We start from the raw sequence: 19,056 nt of genomic DNA, 5'->3' as shown, positions 1-19,056 counted from the left end.
GTCCATTTCACCTCTCTACGAAGCATATCGTGGGGCTTTGGAGGGGGGTCCTTGGGAACGGAGTTACTTTCCATGCCCCCCCCCCTTTTTAGAACTGACAGAACCACAGAACTATGTATTTATATCTCCTGAAGTCTAGACTTCCTTGGGCTCAGGCTATTTCAAGACCACGCTTGGTGTTTTTAACCCCGGGACACATTCCTGCTTTTCATCTCTTGTCATCTTTCTCCTCCTTCTCAGGAGGCCTGGCTAATCTGGCCGATATTTCTGGACTGATAAATGGACTCAGAAATGTGACTATGAAAGAAAATCAGATAGGGACCCAGCGGAGGACTTTCCTTTACCGACAGGGAAATGAACAGAGCTCTGATAACCTTCAGGCAGCACCCGCATTTCTGCTTCCTCCGGGGAATTTCTCGGGGCTGATGTTTGCAGGGCTTACACAGCCAGTCCCAACGTTCCCTCACCGAGGCCGGCATGACGGAGGCGGGTTCGAATACGAGACATCTCACCCCATGGCTGCTTTTTCTAGCTAGACGCCCGGAATATCTACCAACAGGGGAGACCCTCACCGCTGAGCACGCGGTCGCTTTATACTGACCCCCAGGAACACTGAAGACCCCAGCACTTCTTGCCGCCAGTCTTCTGTGTTACCCTCTTCCACTACCAGAGCCAGACAAGGAACCACAGAAACCGTGTAAGAACTTCCTCACGGGCCCAGGTAGTAAAAATCAACCCAGATGTTTACATCTGTCCCCGGGCACCGCACTGCCCCTGCAGAGACAGACTCGGCGCATCCGCACGGTTCCGTGGGTGCGCGGGTGGAGACGCGACACTGAACTCCTCCCGTGGAAAAACCCAACCCAGCTATCATCCATCTAGCTTTCCATCCGAAGCCCCGGCCCCACCTCCGCCTTCCCAGATGCCTGGTTATGCCAGAGGTGGTGCCATCCGCCACGAAGCCGGGGCTCCCGGCACTAGATTACGGTGGTCACTCTGGGACCCTCAGAGCCAGTCACAAATCCAGGACACAGCCAGCCAGACACCCCTGCGGGGCTTGCTGGCATTTCCTTTCCTCTCCACCCAGCTGCCCGAAAGACAAAACCAAGAGAACGCAGTAGGGCCTTTAACTACAACTCGGTATAGACTAGTATGCTATTAGGGAAATCACTCGTGAAATTAGCACCTGAGGGCAGGTAATGTTTCACTAAAAAATAGTGGGGGGGGGGGGGACTGGGAATGTGGCCTAGTGTTAGAGTGCTTGCCTAGCAGGCATGAAGGCCTGGGTTCGATTCCTCAGCACCACATACGCAGAAAAGGCCAGAAATGGCACTGTGACTGTGACTCAAGTGGTAGCGTGCTAGCCTTGAGCAAAAAGAAGCCAGGGACAGTGCTCAAGCCCTGAGTTCAAGCCCCACAACTAGCAAAAACAAAACAAAAACTGGAGGAAGAGCTCAAAAAGATAGAGCACTACCCTTGAGCAAAAATGTTCAGGAACAACACCCAGGCCCTGAGCTCATACCCCACAACCAACAACCACCAAAAAAAAAACCTCTCAAATTCTATCAATCATATTCTATCGATCATGAATCTACCAGTCTTGTCTAATGAGCGTCAACCTTCATAGCCCCCTCTAAGAAGGGGTATGCCTCTTAAATCTTCCGTCAGTCTTAAGCCATTCTAAACATTTAAACCATTCTCTCAATTAAAATATTAAGGGAAAGTTTTAAAAATAGTCAAGAAAGCCGATTTACTCAATGTCCCAAAATAAATCCGTGGTGGAGGATGAACACAAACCGATTGCGTTGAATATAGATTTCCTGAGTGCTCCAGTCTGCCTTTGGCTTTGTGACGCTGACTTACCTGAGATGCCTTTCAAAACCCCTGGTAGAACCTAGTGCTCTATTTGAGAAAATATCCCCAGACCCGTTAAGCATCTTAAGTGAATTACAAAGATGATTTTTGCTAATTACCGCCGCAAAAACATGTCTTTATCTTCCAGACTCTTAACTCTCCAGGGTGAATTACATGTTGGAGTCACAATGACATCTCTTGTTCTAATGAAACTTAACTCCTTCAGAGCCCAAGGGCTGCAGCCGTCCATGGTTGGCTCATAAACCCTGCCCAGAGAAGGAAGGCCTTGTCTCCCCGCTTACCACCCACCGGCACAGGGCACACCAGAGAATGTGGCAACTGTTTGGTTAAACTGTTGCAAACCTTGTAAGGATCATGGAAACTAGCTAATTAGAGAGTCTAAATGTTTAAAACATAGACTCCTAAAAACCATTATCCCCAAAGACATGCAGAACATTAGTCTTTAAAGCCCAGACTCCCCATCTCATTACCAACAGCAAGCTAACCCAAAGCATCCCTTAGTCCCGGTTCACGTAGAACACTGGCGGCCGCGATCCCAGTGACGGCAACGCCCGGCATGGCCCCCAGTAACTGTCTGTAGCCACCACCTCGCTTGGACATGGGTCAGTTTCCCAAAATGGTTTTCACTCCATCTCCTAAGCAGGTTGATCAGCCCCCGTAACACTGGCTCCCCCACAAACACAAGAAGACGGCCATCACGGACCCCGTCCATCAAGACGGCTGCGTCTGAGGTTCAACTTTCATTTCTTCCTCCCGCAGCCCTTCCTTCCCCCCGTGCGTTTTTATGAAAAGAATCTGTTTTGATTTACTTCTGCATATGAGCAGCCCTCGAGCAGCCATACACAAAGAACCTTCTATTATAAGCACGGGTCCTCAGGAATGCTCTGAGATAATTTGGTAGTCTGCAACTTATTAAAACTGCCAGATCCCAGATGCTATCAAACCTTTAAGATCTAACGTCCCCCAAATGTTTATCAGATGGCTGCGCCCCGATGTCCAGCACTGTGGCCCCCCTCCTTCCCCTCCTCTCGGCGCCACCCCCACCCCCACCCCCAGCGAGGAGTCAAGCCGACCCCGCGGATTCGATCTCCCTCGGGGCAGATGCTGCCTGTGGACGGGGCTGGCTTGGTGTTCAGTTTATGTCCACAGCTGGGCCCTCGTGGTGCCTTCGGTGGGACAGCGAGGCGGGAGCAAAAGGGCACAGAAATCTGTGGCCGGCCGGGCCCAAGTGTGAAGCGGGAGGGTGCCGCCCACCGCGCAAGGAAGGCGCTCAGACTCCCCGAGATTGGTTCTCGGGGTGCCCTGGCAGATCCATTACCCAGCTGCAGACGTGTCAAGCTGACCGCAATCCATGCACTGATTCTTCTCGAGGTAAGCCCTGAGCTCCTGGAACCACGGGGCCCGGGGTGTGCGGTGGGTCTCACAGCCATCTGTGGGCTGCGTCCAGTGGAAGAGGGTGTGTGTCCAGTGGAAGTGGCGTGTGTCTAGGGGTCTAGTGGAAGTGGGCATGTGTCTAGTGGAAGCCGGCCTGTCCAGTGGAAGTGGGCATGTGTCCAGTGGAAGTGGGCGTGTGTCCAGGGGTCCAGTGGAACTGGGCGTGTGTCTAGTGAAAGCCGGCCTGTCCAGTGGAAGCAGGCGTGTGTCCAGTGGTCTAGTGGAAGCCGGCCTCTGTAGTGGAAGCAAGCATACCCAGTGGAAGTGGGAGTGTATCTAGTAGAAGCGGGCATGTGCAGTGGAAGTGGGCGTGTGTCCACTGGAGGTGGCTGTGTGTCTAGTGGAAGTGGGTGTGTGTCCAGTGGAAGCGGGCGTGTGTCTAGTGGAAGCGGGCATGTGCAGTGGAAGTGGGCGTGTGTCCAGTGGAGGTGGCTGTGTGTCTGTCTAGTGGAAGTGGGTGTGTGTCTGTCTAGTGGAAGTGGGCGTGTGTCTAGCGGAAGCCGGCCTCTGTAGTGGAAGCAAGCATACCCAGTGGAAGTGGGAGTGTATCTAGTAAAAGTGGGCATGTGCAGTGGAAGTGGGCGTGTGTCCAGTGGAGGTGGCTGTGTGTCTGTCTAGTGGAAGCAGGCATGTCTAGTGGAAGCAGGCGTGTCTAGTGGAAGTGGGCGTGTGTCCAGTGGAGGTGGGCGTGTGGAAACACCGCGGCCTGTGCACCCGCCACAGCAATGCGCACCACAAGCGACCCCTGAGCGCGGGAGCAGCCTCACGGTCATCCACTCGCGCTGGGTCGCCCCGGGGCCTCTGGGCGCGCTCCTGGGGACCCCCCCACCCCCACCCACGTCCCCACAGCGGTGCTTCCCTAACCCGGGAAGGCAAGCAGGCAGGCTTGCGGATGGGCAACCCTCGGTTCCCAGTGCCCAGCCAGCCCCCTCGGGTCGGGGGGGGGGGGGGCAGGGGGGCCGCGGCGGGGGCTGCAGGACGCGCCCCCCGGGGGCGTGCGTCCCGGGCCCGGAGGCGGAGGGCTGCCCACGCGTCCTGCCCGGGCGGGGGGGGGGGGTCGGGGGGTCCCGGGGGTGGGGGGTCCCCGGGGCCGGGCCTCACCTTGCCCGGGAAGGGCCCGGGGAGCAGCAGCTGCAGCGCCTGCCTCTTCAGCTCCTCCAGCCGCGCGTTGCAGTTCTCGCACCAGACGCCGCGGTCGGAGCCCGGGGAGGAGCCGCCGCCGGAGCCCGAGCCCGGGGAGCCGGTGCCGAAGCCGGGCGAGCCGCCCAGGGAGCCGGGCGAGCTGGTGCCGATGCCCGGGGAGGCGGGGCCCGGGGAGCCGGCGAAGGAGCCGGGGGACGAGGTGCCCGAGCCGGGGGACGGCGTGCCCGAGGAGCCGAGCGCCGAGCCCGCGCCCTCGGGGGCCGGCCGCCCGCCCGCGCGCTCCTCGTAGGCCCGGCGGTACCAGCTCTCGGGCGAGAAGGGCGCGGCGGGCTTCGGGGGCGAGCAGACCTCGCTCACCTGCGGGGACACAGCGAGGGCGGGGTCGGGCGGGGACCCCGGCCCGCCGCCCCAGCCCGGCGACACCCCGCCCTCCGCCGAGCCCGGCGCCCGGGTCCCCCGATGGGCCGCGGGCTCTGCGGGGGCGCAGGGACCCGGCCACCCGAGCCCACCCGGGCGGGAGCCGCGGCGCGCGACGCTGACCGGCCCCGGGGCGGCGGGCCGGGGTCCCCACCCCCCCCACGCTCCCCCCTCGGGCTCCCCTCCCCCGGGCTCCCCCGCCCGGGCCCCCACGTCCCAGGCCCCCCCGTCCCGGGTCCCCCCTCCCGGGCCCCCCCCGCTCCTCCCCCCATCCCGGGCCCCGGGCTCTCCCCCCTCCCGGGCTCCCCCCCCCGCTCCCCCCCATCCCGGACTCCCCCCCATCCTGGGTCCCCCCCCTCGGGGCTCCCCCCTCCCGGGCTCCCCCCCCGCTCCCCCCCCATCCCGGACTCCCCCCCATCCCGGGCCCCCCCTCCCTCCCCGCCGGCAGGTGAAGGGAAGGAGCCGGCGGCTCCCGGGGAGCCGGCCGAGGACGGCGGGGGGCTCCGGGCCCGCCCGGTGGGCTCCGCTCCGCCCGGGAGTCGGGAACGCCGCCCAAGTTCGGGGCGCGGGCGCGGGCGCGGGCGGAACGAGGGTCGGGGCCACCCGGAGCCCGCCGAGCCGCAGCGCCCCGCACGCCCGCCCGCCCGCCCCGCGCCTCCGCGGCGTGGAGGTCCCGGGAGTGGGGGCCCCGCGCGCCCGCGCCCCCGCGCCCCCGCCACAACTTACCCCGCATTTCTTGCCCCGGGTGGAGCCCGCCAGCCGGTCTTTATTCCCGGCCACGGAATGCATGGTGGCCGCGCTCCGGAGGCGGCGGCGGCGGCGGAGGACGGCGAGGGCCGCCCGGGGACGCTCCGCGCGCCACCACCGCGACCCGCCGCCGCGCGCGGGCCCGGCCGGGGCTGGGGGGGGGGGGGGCTCGGCCCGCGCCGAGGCTCCCGGGGCGGGGGCGGGGCGGGGGGGGGCGCGGGCCGTGGAGCCGGCGCCGGCCGAGCGCGGGGAGCTCGCGGCGCCCGCCCGGGCTGCGCCTCGCGGGATGCGGACGCGCCCCGCGCCGCCTCCTGCGGCCGCGCGGTCTCCTTCCCCGCCCGCGGTCCGGTCCCCTCCACGGGGGGGGGGCGGGGGGCGGGGGGCGGCGGGCGACCCTGCCGGGGCCGGGCGCGGGGCGGCGGGCGCGCTGCGGGAACTTGCCTCGCCCCGAGCTCGCCAACTGAGTCCGGAGAAATTCTCCCCAAATATAAAGATCGCGGCTCGGGGAGGAGCCTAGCGCGCCGCCGCGCCGGTGTGCGCCGGGCCGCGGCGCGGGGCAGGGCGGGCGGCGGGCGGGGGGCGGCTCGCGGGCCCGGGGCCGTCCGCGGTCAGGGCGCGCGCGGGCGCCCGGGCGCAGCGCGGAGCGCGGGCCGCCGCCGCCCCGCCGCCCCGGAGCCCGCCGCCCGCCGCCCGCCGCCGCCGCCGCGCCCGCCCGGATCCATGCTGCGGCGGCGCCGGGCCCGAGCTGCGAGGGAGCGGGCGGGGGCGGGGTCGTCGATCGCGCGGCTGGCGGCCAAGTTCCGGGCGCGGGGCCCGCGCGGCGGCCGGGGCTGCGGGGCGGCGGGGCGGCGGGGCGGCGGGGCGGCGGGCGGGCGCGAGCCCCGGCGGCGGGGCGGGGCGGGGCCCGAGCGAGCGCGGCGCCCCGCCCCCCGCGCCCTCCCCACCCCCGCCCCCCGCGCGGCCCGCGGGCCCGCCACGCACGCCGGTGCGGGATCCGTCACCGCCGGGTCCGCGCGCGGGCCGGGGCCTCCCCGCCCCCTTTGTTCTCGCGGCCCGGCCCCGCAAATCCCCCCGGGGCGGCCCGGGCCTCCTCCCCGCCCGCCGCCGCGGCACAGGTGAGCCCGGACCCCGCGCGGGCCGCGGCCTCCCCCCCCCCCCGCCGCCCTCCCCCTGGCGTGGCCGCGGGGTCTCCGAGCCCCCCGCCCGGCCCGGCGCCGCCCCGGGGCGCGGGGAGCCGGCGCGGCGGGCCCGCACGTGGCCGCCCCGCTCCCGCTCCCGCTCCCGGAGGCCGCGCCTCCCGCGGGCTGGCGGGTCTGCTTGTGGTGACCTGCGGTTAGCGCCCCGCGCGGGGGTCACGTGCGGGGTCCCGGGGTGGGGGCCGGGCGGGCGGACGGGGTCCTCGGCGTCGCGGCCCCCCGCGTCCCGCCCGCCGCGGCCCGGCCCGGTGGGCGTGGGGAGGTCGGGCGGGCGCGTGCGGGACGGGGGTGTGCGGGATCGGGGTGGGCGCCAGGCCCGCGGCGCCCCGCGCCCGCCCAGCCAGCGCCCCCCGGGGACCCGCGCCGGCCGCGCCCGCGGCCCGAACGCCGTCGCCAACGCGACGCGCGGCCGCCGGGCGGGAGGGCGGGTGCGGGCGGCGGGTGCGGGCGGCGGCGGGGCTGCGCGGGGCCGGCCCGGAGGCCCGAGCGGGGCCTGCAGGCCCGGGGCGCGGCGCGTTCGGCGGGCTCGCGGCGCCCTCTGCCGGCGGAGCCCGGTCACTGCGGCCCTCACCCCGGAACCGGCGCCGGTTCTCAGGGCTCCGGTCTGGGACGCTTCGCGGGCGCAGCCCGAGCACCGCCCGCGCGGGGTGCACGCCCCCCACCCCCCGGAAAGCGCCCGCCGGCCTCCCCCGGCCGCGCCCCTGCAGCGCACTGACTGGTCGGGGCTGCACTCGGGGTTCCGCTCCCGGGCTGCTGTGCTTTGGGCGTAGCCCAGGTGTGGTCGCCGGGCCCCCTGCCTGTGTGTTCCCGCTCTTCCCGCGCTCCTGCCTTCTTTGGTTACCTAGGTGACTCCGCGTCCCCCGCCGCCCCCCGTCTCTCGGAGGTGAGGAGTAACGGCCACCCCACGCATCCCTAACTCTCAGGTGGGTCACGGTGGGTCACGGTGGATCGCCTCTTGGAGCCTCGTGTGCAGCCCCCCGGGGCCTTCCGGCAAGGGGGCCAAGCCCCGTGCACGCGGGGGCCGAACTCCCAGCCCTGGGGCCTGCAGCAGGGAGCGGGCGCGATCGCTGCGCGGCTTCCCCGTCCGCCCTCCTCCCGCCGCTCTTCGCGCCCGTGGCTCTTCCCGTGCGCAGAGCTGACTGACAGGGACCGAGCAGCCGGTGCCCCGGCCCGTGCCCAGAACGCCAGCCACTCAGGAGGCCGAGATCAGAGGACCACGGGGCAAGGGCAGCCCCGGAAAGTCTGGCAGGAAAAAGCTAGAACTTGAGCTGCGACTCAAGTGGTGGAATGCCGGCCTTGAGCGGAAAAGGCCAAATTAGGACAGTGGCCAGGCTTTGAGTTCAAGCCCCAGGACTGCACACAAAAATAAATAAAATTTAATTTAAAAGTGCCAGGCAAAGATAGAAGGAAGCTTCGTGGAGACATCAAAGCGGGCTTCCGGGATGTTCTTCCTCCCTTCGCGGCCACTCTGGGTCCTGAACTCCACTAACTGCCCTCCCAAGGAAGTAGACTGCCCCCTTCCTGCCACCCGCCTGCCCCCGGCGGCTCTTCAACCCTTCAGCAGCTTGTCGTCCAGTACCTGAGTTTTCCTTGAAGCTGGTACTTGAGGCGGGGCGGGGAGGGAGAGAGTGTAGACAAAGGAGAGAATGCAGTTGTGATACCCAATATATCTTATGTAAGCAGGCAGCCCCGGGAGGGGGGGGAGAATGACGCCTTGCGCTCACGAACAGATACGTTCCTTCGTAACCCCTGCCGACAACTACTTCAAGATAATAAACATATTGTTTAAAATAATATTTTTAAGTTTTCCTTGAGAAATTCAATTCTGTGTGGAAGGTCCTCCCTAATTCTAGTTTTTACTGGATTTTCCAAGTCTTCCTTGGGCTTTTAGAATTCCTTCTGGTTTTCTTTCAAGGCTGAGGTGGACTCCTGGGTCTTTCACGCGCTAGGTAAACACTCTTCCGCTCAGCTACGAGCACTGTACCACCGAGCCGCACTCCCAGGAAAAGCTTTTAGGACTCGTAGCGTGTCGAGGTTTTTCTTCTGTGAGCCAGCAATGTGGAGAGGCTGGCCATGCCTTTATTTTCTACTGGACTGAAAAACTCCAGTGTCTCAGCTTCATCGAGAAGTGGACTCGACACAAACCCGCATGCATCGCTCCCTTCACATTCAAAGTACTTGACAATTGGGGTTTAAAAATACTCCTTTTGTGAATGAAAAATAATCATATACTGACGCTGATTACGGTAGCTGAAGCCTTCCATCCTAGCTACAGAGATCATGGTTCTAGGCCAGCCCCAAGCAAAAGAGTTCATAAAACTCCATTTCACTCAACAGCTGGCAAGCGACTCGAGGAAGCCCAGAAGAGGAAGCTCACAGTCCAGACCAGTTAAGCATACATTGGGAAGCTACCGCAAAAATAATAAGGTCCTCTCACAGTCCTGAAGGAACGGGGCCTGGCGCACGCGGGAGAGGAGGCTTCAGAGCCAGCACCAGGCCCGAGTGCAAACCCAACATTGCAACAAAAGAAAGAAAATAAAAGGATAAGGCGTTTTTAACTCCCATTTTCTTCACGAGGAGCAGGAAATGTTTTGCTTTTCTCCATCTCTCCACTTTGTCCTATCGTACGAAAATAAATCCTCGCTGAAACTTTTAAAATATGATGTTCTTAATCCGTATTCCTTGCTGCTTAATTATTAAATGGACCCGGTTTCTTCGGGAATGTTTCATGGGCCTTTCATATTTTCAGGGAATGCAATTTACCCTTCTCATCAGAAATGACTAGCTCATAAATTTCACAGCTAAAATATACTATGTCACTGAGTCTTGGAAAACCTGAACGTATAAATCAGAAATAAAAACCCCAACTCAGGCTGGCAACTTCTGACTGCCAGGCAGAACACAGACTGTAACGCGTCCCGTTTCTCTTTCATGTCTGTCTTTGGAATTCATTTCCACATTGGTTCAGGCAGCAGTGTGCCAACGGAGCTGCCAGTGCCCGGGCCCGCGCGCTGCTTCTCCCTGAGAGGCAACTCGAGCAGCTCACAGCGCGTGTGCTCTCTTGATGAGCATGCGGACGAGGCTGGTGTAGGATCCGCTGGGCTCGGGCCACGCGAGCAGGCCTGGGCGGCCAGCGTCCCCACAGCCGAGAACGAACTCGCGTGCCCGCTCGCTGCGGCAGCGGAAGAGGAGGGCGGTTGCCCTGGAGGCTGAGGACAGCCTTTCCACTTGGCATGTTGTTTCAAATATGAATCATTTTAGCCTTAACATTGCCTTTCATGCTAAATCCCAAATCTCTCTCTCTCTCTCTCTCTCTCTCTCTCTCTCTCTCTCTCTCTCTGCTGGGAATGGAACCCAGGAAAACAGGGTTGCACATGTCAGGTGAGCGTGCTGCGTTGAGCGCCAGCCCGATTCCAAATCTCGATTTCAACCAGTGTGCAAGCCAACTTCATACTGAGCTGAAGTAGGCGTAGCGTCATTGTCATCATCATAGTAGTAGTAATTGTTAATTTGCTTTTGGACGTGAGGAGAAAGTACAGTCTTTTAAAAGAGAAAAGAGGATTAGACAGTGAGTGAAGGGAGGGATAGATGGATGGGGGGAGGGAGGGGTGGATGGATGGATGGATGGATGGATGGGTAGATTGATGGTAACACGGATGGATGGAAGGTGGTTGGGTAGGTAGATGCACAGATAGTTGTATGGGCTTGTGAGAGGCGTGCACGCATGCGTGGAAAGAAGCATGAATGGATGGGCCTACAAAAGGATGGATGGAAGGATGGACAGATGGATGAAATACAGAAGAGACAAAGATCTTGGGAGAGAGTAAATGGCCACTCGATGGTTGTGGATAGGACAAAAAGGCGAGGCACTAGAAGAGTGGCTCAGGTGGTGGAGGACCTGCTGGCAGGCGCGTGCTCCGAGTGCAAACCGCAGCCCCGGGGAACGAAAACACTAGGGTGGGTGTCCAGCTCTGAGCCTTGTGGTTGCGTTTCCAACATTAAATCACAAGGGGCGGGGCTGGCAGGGATGGGGGAGAATGCGGAAAATGCATTGTACTCACAAACCAATTTGTTGTTGGGCTGGGGATATAGCCTAGTGGCAAGAGTGCCTGCCTCGGATACACGAGGCCCTAGGTTCGATTCCCCAGCACCACATATACAGAAAACGGCCAGAAGGGGCGCTGTGGCTCAAGTGGCAGAGTGCTAGCCTTGAGCGGGAAGAAGCCAGGGACAGTGCTCAGGCCCTGAGTCCAAGGCCCAGGACTGGCCAAAAAAACAAACAAACAAACAAACCAATTTGTTGAATAGTAACTCTACAACTGATTAGAGATAATAAATATATAATTTTTTAAAGGATAGGGATTTACAGAGTATTGGATGAAAGTGAAATGCAATGTCAAGGGAAACCATTCAACAAAATTCTACAGCTTCCCCCGTATACTGCGTGACGAGGGAGCCAGCGGTGGTAAACAGAGGTCCCAGGGTTTAAATGTAAAGCCTCACTTTAAAACAATGGCACATAAGACTGGGAATATGGCCTAGTGGCAAGAGTGCTTGCCTCCTACACATGAAGCCCTCGGTTCCATTCCCCAGCACCACATATATGGAAAACGGCCAGAAGCGGCGCTGTGGCTCAAGTGGCAGAGTGCTAGCCTTGAGCGGGAAGAAGCCAGGGACAGTGCTCAGGCCCTGAGTCCAAGGCCCAGGACTGGCCAAAAAAAAAAAAAAACAAAACAATGGCACATAATATATGCACATTTGAAATGCCATGGCGAAACCCTTTGGTATAATTAATACACACTCAGAAAATACGTGATGGGAAAGCGAGGCATAGTGTGTTGAGAAGAGCGACAGGAGACGGCTCGGGCAGCCTGTGAGACGGTGAGCCCTGTTGAAATCGTCTATGGACAGGGAGGGAGGGAGGGAGGGAGGGAGGGAGCCAAGGGAGGGAGCTGAGCTTGCTTGGGAGGCTCTGTGTGTGCGCACGCGTGCGTGCGTGTGTGCGGCAATGTCACAATGAAGCCCCTTTGTGCAATTAATGCATGTTAATAAAAATATATCCAAAACCCTAGCGTGGAGAAGTGTGGAGGAATGCAGGAGTGACGGTTTCCACAGCCACGTTCGCGCGGCCACGCGACTCCGGTGACAGGCAGGGCATCAGGCGTGACGCGCCCTTGGCGGCCCTATGCCAAGCACTCGGGGCATTGCTCTGTCGTTCCCGGCGCCCACCTGTGGGGGGGGGGCGCCTTGGGGACGGGGAACCCCGACACCGAGAACAGCGGGGCCTCCGGCCTGGGCCTGCGGAGCACTGAGCCCGGGCGCTGCCACGGAAGCCACAGGCAGCCGCGGGCCTCGCGTGTGGAAGGGACGGACACGGGAGAAGCGCGGAGGGGGCGCCCGGGGCCCCGCGCAGAGCAGTGAGTGAGCCCCGGGGGAGGAGGGACACGCCGCTCCTGAAGGACGGGGGGGGGGGGGGGGAGCGCCCCGCACTGCCCCCCGGAAGGACCTGAGCTTGGGGTGCAGCTCTCCTTCCCACGCCCCTCACAGGTGGACGACGAGACCGCAGAGGGGAGGGCGCGCGGGGCACAGCTTCCACCCAGCCAGCCGGGGCCCCAGGCGAGGCTGCGGGGGTGAGCCACGCGTGGTGGGTGTGCCACACACGGGGTGTGAGCCACGCATGGTGGGTGTGCCACACACGGGGTGTGAGCCACGCGTGGTGGTGGGTGTGACACACGTGGTGGTGTGCAAGGCACGCGTGGTGGTGTGTGCCTGACCTCCCGCCGCATCCTCAGGCCCCCTCCGGGGAGAGGGCAGCAGCACGCGGGAGCTCACGGAGGGGTACGGGCCGCCCTCCCGCAGAGAAGCCACGCGTGGCAGCGCCGTCTCCACCGCAGAGGCGGCGGCGAGGGTGGCGGCTCCGGCCGAGGCGCGCGGGCTCCCGGGCAGCGCCTCCTCCCCCGGGAAGCCGCCCCGGCCGCCCCCGCTGCGAGCCCCGCGACACGCGGCCGGCCGGGCGGCCTCCCCTCCCTCCCCTCCCTCCCCTCCCTCCCCTCCCGCGGCTCCGTGCTGGGTGTGTGGAGCGAGTCCGTGGGGCCCCGGCGCGTCCTGCACGCGGGGCCGGTGCACCGTCCACGCAGCCTGCACGCGCGGCGCCCACGGAACCTGGAAGGTGGAGGAACGAGCAGCGGGCGCCGGGAGCCGCGTGTGGACTCGGGGAGCCGCGCGTGGACTCGGGGAGCCGCGTGTGGACTCGGGGAGCCGCGTGTGGACTCGGGGAGCCGCGTGTGGACTCGGGGAGCCTCCCGTGGACTCGGGGAGCCGCGCGTGGACTCGGGGAGCCGCGTGTGGACTCGGGGAGCCGCGCGTGGACTCGGGGAGCCTCCCGTGGGCTCGGGGAGCCGCGCGTGGACTCGGGGAGCCTCCCGTGGACTCGGGGAGCCGCGCGTGGACTCGGGGAGCCTCCCGTGGGCTTGGGGAGCCACGCGTGGACTCGGGGAGCCTCCCGTGGACTCGGGGAGCCGCGCGTGGACTCGGGGAGCCTCCCGTGGACTCGGGGAGCCGCGCGTGGACTCGGGGAGCCTCCCGTGGGCTCGGGGAGCCGCGCGTGGACTCGGGGAGCCGCGCGTGGACTCGGGGAGCCTCCCGTGGACTCGGGGAGCCGTGCGTGGACTCGGGGAGCCGCGCGTGGACTCGGGGAGCCTCCCGTGGGCTCGGGGAGCCACGCGTGGACTCGGGGAGCCTCCCGTGGACTCGGGGAGCCGCGCGTGGACTCGGGGAGCCTCCCGTGGACTCGGGGAGCCTCCCGTGGACTCGGGGAGCCGCGCGTGGACTCGGGGAGCCTCCCGTGGGCTCGGGGAGCCGCGCGTGGACTCGGGGAGCCACGCGTGGACTCGGGGAGCCTCCCGTGGACTCGGGGAGCCTCCCGTGGACTCGGGGAGCCGCGCGTGGACTCGGGGAGCCTCCCGTGGACTCGGGGAGCCTCCGGCGAGCGCGCCCCGTGCTGAGCCCGTAGCTCCGGGCTGGAGGGCCGGGGAGGGAAGCAGGCGAGCTGGGCGCCGCGCCTGGGCGCCATGGCTCTCACCCCCAAGCGAGGCGGGGGCCATGGCGCTGGTGTCGGGGGCCCCAGGTGACCCGCCCAGAGCCCTGACCTCCAACCCCAGCACGGCCCAAAACGGGGGGGGGGGAGGGGAGCTGTGCTCTCTGCTCGTGCCCCGCACCCGCGCCCTCGCGCAGCCGGCCCAGGGACGCTCGAGGGACTGGACAGCCGGCGGCCCCCCCGCGGGTGCTCTCGGCAGACGGGAGAGGACGAGGGGGGGAGGACGAGGAGGACGAGGAGCACCCCGCCCCGTGGCCAGCAGGTGGCGGTAGCTGTGCTGCACTGGCGCAGCCACGGATCCAGGCTTCACAAACTCCCCAGACCCGCGTGAGGAATGCCCGCCGCCCCCCGAGTCGTGGGTCACTCTTGCCTGCTGCCCCCCATTACCCAAAAGCACTTGCAACATTCATTATTAGCAGTCAAGGGGAGATCCTCGGGCCTTTGCTTTGCTAGTATATATAATGTATATATAATACTACAGTATATAATAGATATAACCCGGCGGGAGCCGGGTTATGGAGACGTTGCCTGTGCGGCTGTGTCTTTGTTCAGAAAGCTAAGCAGCCTCTTCTCAGCCCTGTGGCGCGGCCGGCCGTCGGGGGTGAGCTCCTCTCAGGGGCTTCCTGCCTCCTGTTGTAGGGTGGATGTCCACAGCTCTTTGGCTTCTGGGGCGGCTCCCCGGGAGGGGGCGTGGCGCCTCCCTCTCAGCCCCCCCCCCCCGGGGCGAATGCACCCCGCTAGGGAAGCTTTGGAGCTCCTTCCTTCTGGTCACCTGTGCACAGAGGGTATTTTCTAGTTGGAGTGAAGGCCTTGGCCCGAGTCCTAGCCTCCACCCGTGTCGGGTGCTGTGGTGAGACCCCAAACATTCTCTCGCCCTGGTTCCCACGCAGCACGAGATGCCCAGAAAAATCAAGAGTGACTCTTGTCATTTCACTCTTCGGGATTCGTGTGCATTGCATGAGAACAGTTCGTGTGTGTGTGTGAACGCACACGCACGTGCACTCCAGCACGAGGGCTCGAACTCAGAGCCTGGGCGCTGTCCCTGAGCTACTTTTGCTCGAGGCTAGCGCTCTACCGCTTGAGCCACAGCGCCACGTCTGGCTTCTGGGCGGTTAATTGAAGGTAAGAGCTCAGACCTCCCTGCCCAGGCTGGCTTCCAGCTGTGGTCCTCACGCCTCAGCCTCCTGAGCGGCTAGGGCTGCAGGAGTGAGCTCGGCCCCCGGGTAAAGAAGGGCAACTTCTGGGGCTGGGGATATAGCCTAGTGGCAAGAGTGCCTGCCTCGGATACACGAGGCCCTAGGTTCGATTCCCCAAGCACCACATATACAGAAAACGGCCAGAAGCGGCGCTGTGGCTCAAGTGGCAGAGTGCTAGCCTTGAGCGGGAAGAAGCCAGGGACAGTGCTCAGGCCCTGAGTCCAAGGCCCAGGACTGGCCAAAAAAAAAAAAAAAAAAGAAGGGCAACTTCGCTGCCGCTGGGCTCTCGTGTTAGTGGCTGAGTCGGCCAGGCTGGCGCTGAGGTGTGAAGGGAATCGGGGTGGAGGCGATGGGGTACGCTAGGAAGAGGCAGGCGTCGGGAGGGGCGGCCGGCGTGGGGGGGGAGGACCGGCCCGCCCCCGCCCCCGCCCCTGCCTCGAGCTCCCATCTTGGTGCCCTCCCCTCCCCCCCCCCCCCCCCCCCCCCGCACAGAGCTCAGAGCAGAGGCCCTCGGGAAGCCAGGAGGCCTCGCCGGGCGGGGCGGGCAGCCAGGAGGTGTGCAGGGGAGGGGCGTGCGGAGGTGTGCACCGGAGGGGCGTGAGGCTGGCCCCGGGTCCCGGCCTGGCGCCGGCCACGCCCAGACCACTCGGAACTAGTGACGTGTGCGGCTCCTTACAGCCATCCCAGCGCACCTGCCACGCGAATCCCCCATTCCTCCGTGAAGAGCGTGTCCGGGGAGAGCCGGGCGTGGTGGTGTGCACCTCCAGTCCCAGCCCCACAGGCAGAGGCAGCCGGACCCCGAGTCCAAGGCCAGCCTACACCCAGTGACACCCTTCCCTACAGAACAACAAGAAACAGGAAGTTGTTTAATCCTGGCGATGGCCGAAATCAACTCAAACGTGTGTGGTTTACAAATCCGCACTCAGTTCATGCTGACTAATGTATGTTGGTCAACGGCAGAACTGAAAACGGAAGAAACCTCGAAATACAAGTTAGCAAATCTGACGTGTGCGTTTTCTTTCTTAGATGCACACTCGTTTGAACCTGAGTGTGTCCAGTTGGCTACCTAACATGTTTATTTGGTGTTCTGTTGTCAATGAACCCAAAGTGTCCTTCTAGCCCCATGGCGCCCGGAACCTTCTTTATGAAGCTGCAGTGGCGTCCTTTGCGGGAACAGGTCCCTTGGGGCGGGTGACCACAGCAGAGGCCCGGCGGGTGGGGGAGGGGGCGCCGGGCAGGGGGACGGGCAGCAGGTGGGGCCTGGACTCCCCGGGGACACGGCCGGCCTCCCGTGACACTCTACCGTCAAGACAAACCAAAAAACATGGATTTGGGATTTTTTTTTTTTTCAAAATCAAGAACCCGCTGTATCTTTTCTGCACCACGTCCACTTGAGATAGGAAGGGCGGGACTTCCCCTTCCTGGAGGAAGTCCACCTGCAGACAGACTCACAACCCACCACCTCCAAGGGCAGCTGTGGCTCAAGTGGCCCAGCAGCCCCTGTCGCAAGAGCATGCGAGGCCCTGAGTTCAAGCCACTGTAACATGCGTGTGTGCACACGTGCACACACACACACACACACAGTGAAAAAACCGCCCACTTTCTTCCGATCCTGAGAAAACAATGTTTACGGCAAGCACAGGGGACGGGCTGGGGGCGGCTCTGTGCTGGAGAGGCCAGGCCGACAGCACCAAGCCCAAGTGGAGGCGGAGAGCCCCAGAAAGCAGCCCGAAATGCGGACTCGCCCGAGGAAAAGCAGCCAAAAGTCACCAGGGAAGTTGACTTGCAAAAGAAAACTGGCCTTGAATTTCATCAAGGTCCAATAGATATAGAAAACTTGGTCTATAAGAAATCGAGGGAAAAGGAAAATCTACACAACACCAGACAAGTACAATTGGACAAATCCGAAATGTAGAGGACTCTAGCGGACCAAAGCACGAGACCACAGACAAACAGGCGGCAAGACCCCAAGGGAAGGACGGTGTCATAGACTAAAAGACACATAAGCCAGCTGGGCACAGTGGCTCAGGCCGTCACCCAGCTACTCAGGAGGTAGACAGGGGAAGGATCATGGTTCAAAACCAGCCCCAAAATAAAGTTTTCTATATCATATCTCAACCGTTAAAGAGCTGGGCGTAGGGGTGTGCGCCTGTCATTGGAGACATGTGGGAAGCATAAATAGGACGGCCCTGCTTCAAATAAGTCTGAGCAAAAAGCAAAAGCCTATATCCAAAAGATAACTAAACTGAAAAGGGTTGGGAGTGTTGCTCAAGTGGTAGAGCACCTGCCTAGCAAGTGCAAGGCCCTGCGTGCAAACCACAGTCCCTCTGAGAAAGGTGCATCAGCCAAATAAAACCTACGGACTTTTGTCGGGATCCTGATTGGAATAAGCCACTGAAGCACACTGAGAAGATAAATACGAAGATGTGACCAGTGACTGTCTACGAGATGGTGTTCAAGAGCAGCTGCTGGGTTTTGTAGGCTTGATGACAGTCTCATGGTTGGGGGAGCGGCCCTTCCTCCATCTGGAAAGGATGACAATGTGCTGACAGACAGAACAAGGTAACTTGAAGGATTTGTTTTAAAGAAACCAGTAGGAGAACAAAGAATGAAAGTGAAAACTGGGAAGGGAGGCTTTGGAAATACATCAATAACCAAGGACAGTGGCAAACCTGGGTTTCTAGACTGTGTGGTTTCAAGTCGCTTATTACGTTTCTGGGAAGGCCGGTCACGCGAACGCCAGCTGGAGGCTTGGTAACATTAAAGGACGACTATCTTGGCGCTCTTGCGGTTGAGACACGGTGTTCAGATGAGGTCCCCCTCCCTGCGGGGGCACCAGGCACACAGGAGCCACCGGGCCCAGCTCTCCACGGAGGAGGAATCTCGCTCACCGTCACGCCCGGGTTGGCCTCAAGCCTCAGTCCTCCCGGTCTCAGCCTCCCTAGCGGCTGGGATGGCAGCTGAGCCACCAGTGCCTGGCGGCAGGTAGGATTTCAAGAGCCGTGACAGCACTGCTGTTTCCATGCTTTGGTTTGGTTCTGAAGAATCCTGTGTTAAATAGACCTGGGGAGCAAACTATGGGCAGACTGCAAGGCTCTGGGGGGAGGGGGGGGGTTTCTGCAGCCGGGGGGGGGGCGGGGGCGGGGTGCCCTGGCCGCCCCCAGGGGCCGCGTGGGGTCCTCGCTCGCCCGTCCGCAGGCCGACTGCGCAGGCGTTTTCCACGGCGGCGGCCTGCCTCGCGGGAACGCGCACCGCTGCCGTGTGTCCCCTAAAAGGGGAGAACACCTGAAAGTCAATCCTCCTCGTGGCTCTGCTGTTTTGGGCTCTGGGGAGCTGGGCTCCCTTGCGGCCAGATCGCTGGGGAAAGCAGGTGGGGTGTTGGGTGGGTGGGGGAGCCTGGGGTCGGGGAGGGAGGGGACACACACACGTGCACACACACGTGCACACACACGCACACGCACACACGCACACACACTCCCGTGTGCAAACTCTGGAAAGGAGGCAGGGGCGTCCTGGGGCCCGGGGCGGGAGGAGCGCCCCTTCCCTTGGCGGTGCTGCCGGGGGGCTCCATGCGCAGCCACGTCCTGGGGGGCTGTGGCGCACCCCCCCTCCAGTCCCCGGGCCCCGGCTCTCCCCGCTGGACGTGTCTCCCCAGTCTCTGACGTCAGGGACCACCTCCAGTCCGCAGAGCCCCCTCCCCCCTCACGTCAAATCCATCAGGAAAGCCCCCCGGCCCCTCCCCCACGTGGAGCCCACCTCCCATCTTACTTGTCAGCCAACAACCGGTCGGGCGCCTTCTAGTGCCTTCCACGCTCATCAGCACACGGGGCCGTCCGCCCCTCCGTGGCCTGGGCTCCGCTCGCCTCTCAGGCTTCGTCTCCTGCTGCTCTTTGCTGGGCTGCCCGGGCCGGGGCGGGGGCTCCTTGTGACTCCCCTTCAGGCGGGCCACCCC

The 19,056-nt window shown here is 63.1% G+C and overlaps 1 protein-coding gene across 1 annotated transcript in view; it reads right to left on the bottom strand.

The window, feature by feature from the left end:
* Kif26b (kinesin family member 26B) overlaps window positions 1–5,658 on the bottom strand; it is a 273,177-nt gene extending 267,519 nt beyond the window's left edge. Inside the window, 2 exon segments of the mRNA XM_048358260.1 lie at window positions 4,411–4,809; window positions 5,596–5,658. Coding sequence (XP_048214217.1) covers window positions 4,411–4,809; window positions 5,596–5,658 — 462 coding nt within the window.
* Window positions 5,659–19,056: the final 13,398 nt, after the last annotated feature.

The sequence above is a fragment of the Perognathus longimembris genome, chromosome 11 (genome assembly GCF_023159225.1).
Source record: "Perognathus longimembris pacificus isolate PPM17 chromosome 11, ASM2315922v1, whole genome shotgun sequence".
Lineage (NCBI taxonomy): Eukaryota > Metazoa > Chordata > Mammalia > Rodentia > Heteromyidae > Perognathus > Perognathus longimembris.
The sequence above is the reverse complement of the archived record's forward strand: the minus strand, read 5'-3'. Positions and strand labels throughout refer to the sequence as shown.